This window comes from Poecilia latipinna, unplaced genomic scaffold, assembly GCF_001443285.1.
Source record: "Poecilia latipinna isolate Pla-1442-1.1 unplaced genomic scaffold, P_latipinna-1.0 Scaffold1731, whole genome shotgun sequence".
In the NCBI taxonomy this organism is placed as follows: domain Eukaryota; kingdom Metazoa; phylum Chordata; class Actinopteri; order Cyprinodontiformes; family Poeciliidae; genus Poecilia; species Poecilia latipinna.
Window position 1 is genome coordinate 130,274 of NW_015114347.1, and position 11,228 is coordinate 141,501.

The 11,228-nt window shown below is 38.9% G+C and overlaps 1 protein-coding gene across 1 annotated transcript; it reads right to left on the bottom strand.

Annotated features, from left to right (window-relative positions):
- Positions 1 to 2,963: 2,963 nt before the first annotated feature.
- On the bottom strand, positions 2,964 to 8,743 carry LOC106964872 (zinc finger C4H2 domain-containing protein-like; the record flags this gene model as incomplete). Its single annotated transcript, XM_015060634.1, has 2 exons — positions 2,964 to 3,587; positions 8,525 to 8,743. Coding segments are annotated over 2 exons (333 nt in total), but the record flags the coding sequence as incomplete, so codon positions are not given.
- Positions 8,744 to 11,228: the final 2,485 nt, after the last annotated feature.

Sequence of the window (11,228 nt, forward strand, 5' to 3'; positions counted from 1 at the left end):
GACACTTTGATAAGAATGACTATATATGTAGTATAGGTGGTTACAGAGTATCTTGGTTTACATTTTTGGTTGGTGGTGTGCCTCGTGATTTTTTTTTTCAATTAAAAAAGTGTACCTTGGCTCAAAAAAGGTTGAAAAACACTGGCTTAGAGGGAAGTAAATACATGTGGGGAGCGAAAATCTGCTGCATTTTAAGTCCAAGCCTTTGAAATGAACCTCTGTGTTCTTTATTACCTAGCATTTCTACTTGCTGCTAGACTACTAACATACTTTACTGCATAATGTCTAAGGATGAAATTCTTTCTACTGGACTTTTTCTCCCCCCCCCCAATCTCCGGAATGTTTTGGCTTGCATAGCAATGACGGGTGTTGAGAGCACTTCTTGTAGAAGAAATCTGTATTTTCCCTAAAGGTATGTTTACTTTCCATTTTCACTCCAAGTTAGTGAAATCTATCTGTCATTCCAAATAAAACCTTAAAGTGTTCTGTAATGGAGCTCAGCAGTCAGGACGTATTCTGTAATGTGCACTAAGATTCATAAATTACACAAAAACAAACAAGTTCCAGGCAACGCCTCAAATCATTTTCAGACTATTCGTGTCGGAGCATTAAGATCAAAACCCCAATGGCATAGTTCGCTAACCCTTTTATGACCAGAACTATATATAAGTCACCTGGATTTATTTTTGGTTTTATGGGTGTAGACTTAACAGTTTCGTCCCTCCTTCCAAGAGCACTTCAAATGTCGGCGTCTGGTCGTTTATTCGGGATTGTTGCGTGTTTCTGGCAGTGCAATGTCAGCATAAAAAAAAAGCTAAACAAAGCTGTTTGGAAAGTAAAACTGGTGCGCTGTTTCCGGTTCCCTCATGAACCGCCAGGTGGCGGTAGAGGCGCACCTGGAGCAGGAAGTGTAACTGTAGCAAATAGAGGAAAGCTGTTTTCCAAGTGAACGGAGTTGCCGCCAAAAGAAGCCAAATGAGATCTTTAATGGCTGCCTCAGTCGATCCCTTAGAGTTTTTGTGTTTTTACTCTATTCTAATAAAGGGCTTAAAAAACATTAAACTGCCTAATTCACAGGAAATATGTTAACTCTTAGATGAGTATGTGTTTTTGACTGGACAGCTGTGCAGAATGAATGGCACTTTCTGCAAAGGTTGGATTACTAACAATACAAAAGAGAAGCATAAAAAACTGTCAGAAGTTTAATTTGTATTCTTATTTAATTGTGATCATTTATATCCTTAGGGATATAAATGTTATCTTCTGCATGCAATTGTCCAAAAGTTGAAGCAGAAATCCATTCATCCCAGGCATATATCGGAACCCAGGGATGAAGACGAGGCCCTTTAAAAGCTGCTGCTGCAGTTTGACTTTATGTGTCTGAAACCAGAGCAATTCTCTTTGCTCTTTTGAATAGATGAGGAGGCGTCTCAGATGAATAATTTCAAGTTATGGTATCAACACTGAAAGGCTAGCTGCTTTCTCCAACCTGCCTCCAGCTGACTGGACAGACTGAAGGAGAAACCCATCCCTTCTTTAATCTGCGTCAAGGTCCGGATGTCCCACCTGTCCCTGTTCGGTCCAAGGGGAATGGACATGTGAGAGGCCATCTTTCTGTGGTTCAGCTTTGTAGCTTTTATGAGGATAGAAGGCCTTATTTCTGCTGTTTATGTCTTTGTGCTGACAGGCTGGGGGAGGCGGGCGGAGCTCCCCCGTCCCAGTGTCTGCAGGGTCTGTGAGCACAAACAGCCCTAACTGGCCTTGGCAACTTTTATCTGGAGGAAAAAAGACACAACTGCACTTCCAAACACTGAAGGACAGACTAAACACAAACTTGAGCGAGTGACTTAAGGACAGATTAGTTTGGCAGACAGGTTATACTTTCTTAATTGTTGCCGTTTAAATGTCTCCTCTCTGCTACATTGGACTCTTCATGTGGGAGTTGGTGCAGAGTTCCGGCCCTCGCTGGATTTGGGAGGAACTTCTTAGGTGAAAATATGCGGTCACAGCAACCTAGGGTTGCCTTAGCAACCACTAAAGAACGTGGAGTTGCCCTGGCAACAGATGAAATGAGGGGTTACCCTGACAAAAACGCAACAGGAACTCATTTAACAAATCCTCGCTGTCCTTTTTCAGACAGATAGCTGCAGACATGACAGCATATTAACAGAGTGAAAGGCACAATGATGCGCTGGAGTCAAACATATTCCTCCTTCTTTATCTTCAAACAAAGGCTAAGTCCATCCATTTGCTAGCATTGTTTATAGGGCTCCATAAAAGTAATGATACCCTCTAAACTTTTTTTGTTTGGCTGAATATTACGACAAAAAGCATAATTTTGAAGAGAGAGAGAGAGAGAGAGTGTGTGTGTGTGTTTTTAACAGTTCCTTCAAATGAAAAATCCCTCAACCAGTTTTATTGTGACACCACAAGACAATGTATTGTGAAGTCACCTCATTGTGACAGATTCCACCTGTGTGAAGCTTAATCCCAAAACAGTTGTTATGTGAAAGCATCAAGAGTTTCTTAGGGAACAAAGAAAGTCGTCCTAAATGCATCAACGCCACCGTGGGAGATGATGGTCTTCAGCAAAGGTGACTGGAGTTGATGAGAAGGCATATGGATTAAACGAAAAAGGCAATCTTAGATGAAATCTATGAAAGGCGGAAAAACGCCTTTAAATGGGGCTCCAAAAACATACAGCTAGAGCTTTAATGTAAAGCATTATCAAAGCATATTCATGTATTAAAATGGTCCAATCAGACCTAAAAATGTGTGGTATGTCGCAATTTACAATGTATCATTTTGAGTAATGTTTAGAAACTGCAACACCAAACTACAAGATGTTTAACTCTAGTAATTGTTCTTTGCACACAAGAAAGAGACAAGGCACAAACTTAGTACAAAACATCAATTTATTTCCTTTTCGCAGTATTAAAGTTAAACATACTAGCTTTTTTGTTCATGTTTTTTTCCCTCTTTCATTTTGACTGTAAACATAAAACAATAGTGTAACTGTATTTAACTTAGAGAAACCATGTCATTTTACATTGTCACAAAACCTACACAATAGTCATGGCATGCACTGCAGAAGAATGATTAAAAGCAAACAGGAGCAACAATGGCAACAGTATTTGGATGAGTTCACTTTGCATTATTGCAACACACTATTCAGGGAGCTAGTACACTACGGTGGAAGTCACACATTTACATAGAGTAAACACATCCAAACGAATGAAAACACAGACGACTTGAATGACATCACTGAATTCACAATTAAGCGCTGACAATACTGAAACAATTTACTGAAACAGAGAGAGTGTTGAAATCGTCCTCAAGCTCACAGCTTTTTTTTCTTTTCTTTTTTTTTTTTTTTTATGTCAGTCATGTGGAGGGAATAAATCTGGCTGATCCAAGATCAGTGCATTGGAGCGGTTTAAACCCGACCGAGAAGTTGAAGTTGGAAGAAGGATCTACTCATCTGGTTTCCTCTTCGGCTTCTTTGGGTTGCGGGAGCGGCTCTTGGCCTTGCACAGCGGACATATGGGAGCGTTGCGGTGGATCTGCTGATGGCAGGACAAGCATGCCTGCAGAGAAGAGGTCCAGTCAAACACTTTATTCAAGACTTATTGAGTGCTGCTTTTGTTCTGACATGGAGAAGTAAGGAAATAATTCAGTCGTGTAAAATTTCCCTAAACCGATTTATGTAATAAATCCAGTAAGTTTAGTATGATTTTGGTTGGACTGATTCGATTGCTGCGGTGCCAGGCAGCAGTCACACTCCTTACACTTTTTACATTTTATGTTACGACCATAAATATCAATGTGCTTGGCAGTGATTTAATTCGATAGACCTACACAAAGCAGTGCATAACTGTGGGAGGAGAATGATATAAGGCTTTCAGCATCTTCACTGATAAAAAAATCTGAAAAGTGTGGCATCCATTTTCATTCATTCTTCTACAAAGAGAGTTTCTAAATCAAACCATTGTAACAAATTGCCATCAGTTTCCTAATTAGTCAATAGACTGTACAATGGTTAGAACGACCCAACAAAGTTCTGATGTATCTAATTAAGAGGCTTGTGGAAAATTGAATTTCAGATCCTTTCCTACGCCCAATCTGATTGAAAGAGGAATAGCAGAAAACCCCCTAAAAACATGTAACTTTAATTGCAGCGAAAGCTGATTGTGCAAAGTATTAACTCGGGGTGGCAAATAAGAAATGGATTTGGTTGTAACAAGACAAAATGTGAGGGGGAGAAGTTTAAGGCATGTGAATACTTTTACAAAGCACTGTTCCACTGAAACTATACTTACTTTACTTCCTATATAAAAAGGTGCCGCGCGAATAAGTTATGGTTTTACCCATTAACGGGATGTGAGAACATCTGTAAAGATGAGCAACAGAAACTTATGACTACACTGACCTAAACAAAGCCCTGTTCATTTAAAGTAAAGGCAGCACTTAGGTTGTTTACTAGTTTTTGTTCACAGATCACAACCAGGAGATAGAGCTCCAAGATCAAAAGGTAACTGAAAAGTGCTGCGACGCCCTGCTGCTAACAATATTAGAATCGATGTGTTCCATCTGTGTTCGGATTACAGCTGCACTTCCCAAATTTTCTGTCACACAGGCGCATTGGGAAATTGTGTGTTTTCAATGTCCCAAATCTGAACAACTCTCTAGGTCCTTCACAGTTACAACACATGGTCAGCCCTCCCCAAAAAAACACAATTAAAGCAAAGCACAAGAGCCAACTGCCCGGTGTTTAGTATGCAGGCTTGAAAGGAATTAGTTTGATATAAAAAAGATAGAAAACAAACATCTTCTGTAAATGAGTAACCAAATACAGCCCACTTTGAACATATTTTACCAACAAACATGCCAACCTAAATTGGAACAGATTATTAAAAAAAATAAAGACTGTGCTTGAGTGGATCCAAATTGATGTAAGGTTGCAGGAGATTGGTACATCACCAACTATGAGTAGAATTATCAAAACCTACCCATCATTATCTTCCACCAAGCTCCACTTTTAAATCATTAAACCTGGGAAGCAGATGTCGTATGTATTTTTTTGTTGATTTTGGGTGCTCTCAAACAAGCCTTAAAAAGCCAATTTATTTCTGCACTTTTATTTTTAGAAGTTGGAAAGCACTAACTGGTGCCGACCATAGCTATGGACAGACAGTAGTGCATTGAACAATAAGTATATTGCATGGATTCTTGGTTGTATAGGTTTAATGAAAGTTTGCAAATTAATACAGTGAAAGCCCCTTTTATGCTAATGTTAGCTTGCTAGCTAAGCATTTTAGCCAGCTGCTAGCAGAATGTACATGTCAGAGTTTAGATCGGGCCTAAAAATATCCAGCCCGACCTGGCCAGAGCCCGTAGACATTGTGTCCAAGCCCAATCTGACCCAACTAATTGACTTTAATTACAGGCCAGCATCCGAAGTAAACCTGACGTATTATTTTAATTACGATTTTAGTGCAATCATTTTTAGAACATAATTTGAGTAAGTAGTTCAACTTCTTCCATTTTTAGATTTTATGTAATGTTTTCAAGTGGCATCTTGTTGCATGTGACTGCAGTGAGTCAAGTGTAAATAATCTGGTGTGTGTGATAAATAGGAGTGGAGCAGGGCGGGCCTGCGTGTGCATTTATTGTGCAACGCGCTGTGCTTGTTAAAGTCTAACAAACTTTTGCACCTTTTTTTGCTTTCCTCAACAGGGTAAACTACCGACTTCTCTATTTAGACAATTAGTAGTAAGGCTGCACTGATTGTAGTTTTATGGCCGATTGCCGATCTTTAAAAAGCCTGACCAGCTGATTCCGACTTTGGCCGATACCAATTTTGTTTTGTCTTAAATAATGCAAAATATAGCAAGAACGTCGCTGAGTTGGCAACAGCGGGGTGACTATTATTACTGCAAATGTGCAAACATGCCCTGGTGGGCTGTCTGTCAGTTTGTCAGTCAAACCTCTCTCACAGGAGAGCAAAAGAGGACAGTGGCTGAATTTTATTACTTTTCCAAGACAGATAAGATTGATGGATAAGCTCAGTTTCACATGTAAGTATCAGCCGATGACCAGTCTCTGAATATGAACTAAATCGACTCCAATAAATTCTTGCACCCTTAAGTTGTAGATTAACAAAACTTAACATTGTGCATTATCATTTGGTTTTCTCTGTGCCAACAGTATTGTAGGCCAACTAAACGTAACACAGACGGCCAATCCCGACCCGATCATTAAGTAAATAATTTTGGCTCGACCCGGTCCAAATTTTGAGTCGAGTTCAGGCCATAAATCTAATCTCTAATGTTGGCTGACATACTGGCTAATATGCTTAAATTAGCATATTAGCAAATTTAAGTATTTTAACAATGCCAGCATAAGCTACTATTAGTAATAAAGTTAACTAATCCTGGCTAATCTTCTGGTGATAGCCATGGTAATATTTGCAGATTAGCCAAGCTAATTTTGTAGCAGACAGTGATACCTATTGTTAGGTAACAATATTGTTAGTTGCCTATTACCAACATCATACCAAACAGTAGCATACCACCCAACTTTAACATAACCTCTGCGATTGATAGCTAGCATGCCAATTTTTGCATTTAGCTCACGTTGAGAAATTTTGCTAATGGCACATACTGGCTATTAGCATAGCAGACATCGTTTGCTGTTGTTAGCTCACATGCTATTAGCACCTTGGTAACTAATAGTGATATATTATCTAATCTGAGCATAATTGGTCATATTTGCCATCAATCCCGGTATGCTAATATTACATATCGTCTTTGGTGATGTGCTCTAAGGCTGAGGTTAGACGGCCTCCTTGCCATCACCCTGATCTTTAACTTCAACAAGTCATCCTGCACAAAGTGTTGTGCTCATTCCAGCCACTTAAACCACACACTAATAAAGGAGGTGTGAAGGCAGGGTTAATGGAGTGTAGTAGTTCTGTTATCTGTGGTATTTTTTTTTTGTCACAGGAACACAGACTCACAAGGCAGGAGACATTTCATGAAAATCTCTGGAATATATCAGCACACAGAAAATTAAATCTCTCCTTGATGGTATATTTATACTTGAATGCAAATATTTCTATTATCATATCTAATTTGAGGCAGCTGGTTGGGATTCATAAAGATTATTTAATACACATCCTGGTGACAAACTCCCGCACTTACTCCACTGTGAAAAGAAAATTGTACAAACCTGTTATCAAACATTTCTTATATGCATAGTTGTTTATAATATATCTGCTGGCCATTTGCCATCATGTTTTTTTTGACAAAATATACATTTATCACAAATCTATTGATGGTCATTGTTCAGCTCTAAAGGTTGTGCAGAGCTTTTTCTTTTATCCAGAAAGTATTTAGTGGATTAATAATCCCTGCATTCCTTTGAGGTGCTGTCATTCTGGATTATTATGGTTAAATGAAGGAATTACGGTTCAGTTATTACGGCAATAATGCATAAAAATGTCCTTAATTAGATTTTCTTGTCAGCTTATACCAAACCATTCTTATTAATAATCTGCTGACATTAATTTGAATCTATATGAAGTTTTGGTGACAGCCTCTTTTGTATTTTAAAGCTTTCTAGCAAAAGGTGAAACAGATTTTCTCCATGTTCCTGCGTGTGTGTGTGTAGAAACCCTTGGCTACAGTCAGCAGAGGTACTTGAGTGTGTGTGTGTGCTTCATATGCCAGTTGAGTTCAGCTCCATCCAAGTAAAAGTTTGGGGGAAAAAAAGGAAAAAAAAGTGTATGCTTTATGTCCAAATAAAGATTTGTATTGTTATTCTTTTTATGGCCAAATGTTCTTAACATTGGAAGCATTTGACAATAATAACCCTTATAGAGGGTTTGGGCCCTCTATAAGATTTTGTTGCAAACTGCAGAAACACAGGCACCTTATATAATGGATGTATGTTTTTTTGATAAAATATACATTTATTACATAAATGTGTAGATGGTAATTGATCAACCCAGTGTCTGATTGTTTAAATGTGAGTTTACGGACGAGGACAAATCTCTTTATTCCACTTTGATCACATTTATCCATTTACATAATCCAATTCATCTGGAAATAAATGCTACTTAAACCAGGCAAAACTAACAAATAATGCACACAGTTAATAAATACAAATAATTTGTAAGTTACAAGCACATTGTACTCACTTTGCATAACATTTTGAGTCAATAGATTATTTTCCCCCTGTTCCACTTATAACTGGTAATTTCCAGTTAAATATTTGACTCTTATTCACGGGAAACAAGTATTTAATTGTGCTAGTTTCCCTCATACTGAAAGCTTATTTCATGCAAAAAATAGTCTAAAGTAAAAAAAATAAATAAATTGAAAATCTGCTGATTATGTATTCTGTTAAAATTTTAAATAGCATTCACTTTATAAATTTTTTATTTAAAAAAAATATATATATAAAAAAAGGGTGTCTATCCACACACTTTGATCTCTGCTGCATCTGTTTTAAATGAGGATACCTTCATGGGTGGCGGCTGCTGCCTGAAGGTGGCTGTCTGCCGGGCGTCTTGCTTCCTGGACACCTGAAGCTGCTGCGCAGCTGCTGCAGCTGCAGCAAGAGATTCTGGGATGGCGGGCTCATGTGGCTCCTTCTGCCACTCTGCCTTCTGCTTCTCAAAATAACTGTTCAAAGTATAATGGAAAAAAACAGAGAAGGAAATAAAGCTGGTAAGCAGATCTTATTTAGATCCCACAGCTGACACTACCCAAGTCCACAATGAGCATCTTAAGCTGAAGAAAATTACAGTTGTGTCACCATTTCTTCTGTTTTTTTTTTCTTAATGCAAAAGTCGGATCAAACGCCTGAAGTATTTAAAAGAGACTGTTTGCGTGCTTAACACGTGTACGCGTGCGTGCGTGGCTGCGTGCACGTGGGTGTGTGTAGGGGAGGGCTGGGAAAGAAATGTGGCCTTGGACTTTATGCATGACTGGCCCTTTTTCAAAGACAAAAAAAGTGATATCCCCTTTCATTACCCTCTCTGGTTTCTCTCAAAATAGGTCCAGGCTAGAGTAGATCTTTGCGCATTCACAGAACAAATTTGATGCGTTACATTTCCTGTGAACACGAGTGACCCCTGTGCCAAGCATGTTGGCCTTTTCACCATCACTGCATAACCCACATGTGTTTCTGATATTTAGCTTCTAGCTTTTATTCACGTTAATATTTCACAGGAGATTTTCTCCCCGCCATCCCCATCTTCTCAGGCATAGAATGCTCATTTGTCTCCCGACATGTCACTCTCTGATATTCTCCTAAAACATACCCAGCAAGCTGCTTGGGGGCGTGATTTCATTTCCTTCAAGTCTGCTCTCTCTTCTTGTCATACAGTTTTGGAGGGAACTTTTATTATTTACTATAATTACTCCATAAATCTGTCACTCTGCTTCTGTGATGAGTTGCATATACTAAGAAAAACCGCAGGGGAACATAAGCCTCTGCTTTCGAAGTCTCTTTTATGGCCGGCTGATAGTCGAGTGGGAATGTCACCGAGACGGGAAGGAGAGACAACAACCACCTGGCCAGCAATGAACTCATCACTCGAGCCTGTGCACAATACACGGCCAAATCGCAAAGTGAACCGACCAACAATGTTGTCAGCACACGGAGCAGCAGTAGGTCAGGGCCTCTTACTGCGCACTTTTTCTGTGAGTGTTTTGGTCTACGAGAAATCTCAAGATCCTTATTACTTATTAGGAAGGTCGCGTGTTATTTTCCAGCTGTTAATAGTAGAGCTCTTTAGGTTAGTAAGATGGGAAAGAAAATCTCTGATGAACAGTTTTTTTTTTTCTTTTTTAAACTGACTTCAAGACGAGAACAAGGCCTTCAGTGTAAATAAACACGGCAATTATAAATTAACTTTCATGAGGAATATCTTACAGTTACGCTTCAGCACTCTTCCCGTAGAGCAAAAAACACAGATGACAAAACGAAAAACGACACCCAACGCTCCGGACTCAGGATACCTGAAAGTCTGTCTGTCCAAAAAAAACTTTGGATGAGTTTAACTTCTATGTTCTAGCGCCATTAACTGTGATTTGCAGCAGCAAATTGTACAATCATCTGCTGTTGATGGATGTCAGCCTGCGGTTTGTGCTGCTGGAAGCCTACTTGTCAGACCACCCTGATGTACCTCCAATTTTGAGGATGACACAGATTTTTATGAAGCCTGAAATGGCTTCATTCGTCACTGTCATTTTGGCCGTTTCTACAGCTGGGAGAAGACTGGACAAAATTAGGATAAAAAAGTTTTTCGATGGATGTTAATGTCTGAACAGTCCAGTTAATCAAGAAAATACCAATGAGAAACTGAAAGTGTTTTAAAACGCTATCAAAACGGGTATTTTAAACTTTTTTCAGATGGATAATTTGCATGGAACCCAATGTCAAATTTAGGATGGAGTTTTTAAAGGGCCAGTTCATCTAAATCACACACAAAAAAAGGCATTTCATGATAGGCTAAAATTCATTAGCATTTTTACTTCAGATTGTTTACAGCATAGCAAATAAACGTTAACACAGCCATTTTATCGTCAATATTGGTCAATATTGTCATACTGAGTTGAAATTGAAATCAAACTGGAATTTCTTGGACCAGTGTTTACAAAAAGATCACATCTCACTCAACTGCAACCCGATAAAGCGTGTCAAATTTGTGTTCTCAAAGAATATGCACAGAATTTGTCCTTCAAGCTAAAGCCCACAAAAGAGTGTCACAAATTTTCATACACATCCAAACTGTAATTATACACTAATGAACCAACACAGACTTCGTGCTGTTATATGGCTAACGTACAGCCGTATCCACTGTATAATCCTTCATGCGTCAGATTTAACTCAATGTCAGCCCCCACCAAGTTTGTCTCAAACTATTTTGCGCTGGTAACTGTAGATGTGACTTGTCATAAATTAAGATTACATGGACGTGCCTGAGAAACACCAGGAGAACGTCAATAGCTTCAAAAGCGTAAAGCTCCGAGGTCAGCTGGGATGCACATTAAAATGCCATTCATTGCTGTAAATATTCAATGCGCCATGATGCTAAAATAAACCCTGTAAAGGATTACTTTTAGCCTACTGTATTTCATCTGTAAGGCTTTTGCTTTATCCCTGTGTAACCCGCAGTTAGTCAATTAAGACTTTTATTTTTGCGGGCCCACTTCCTG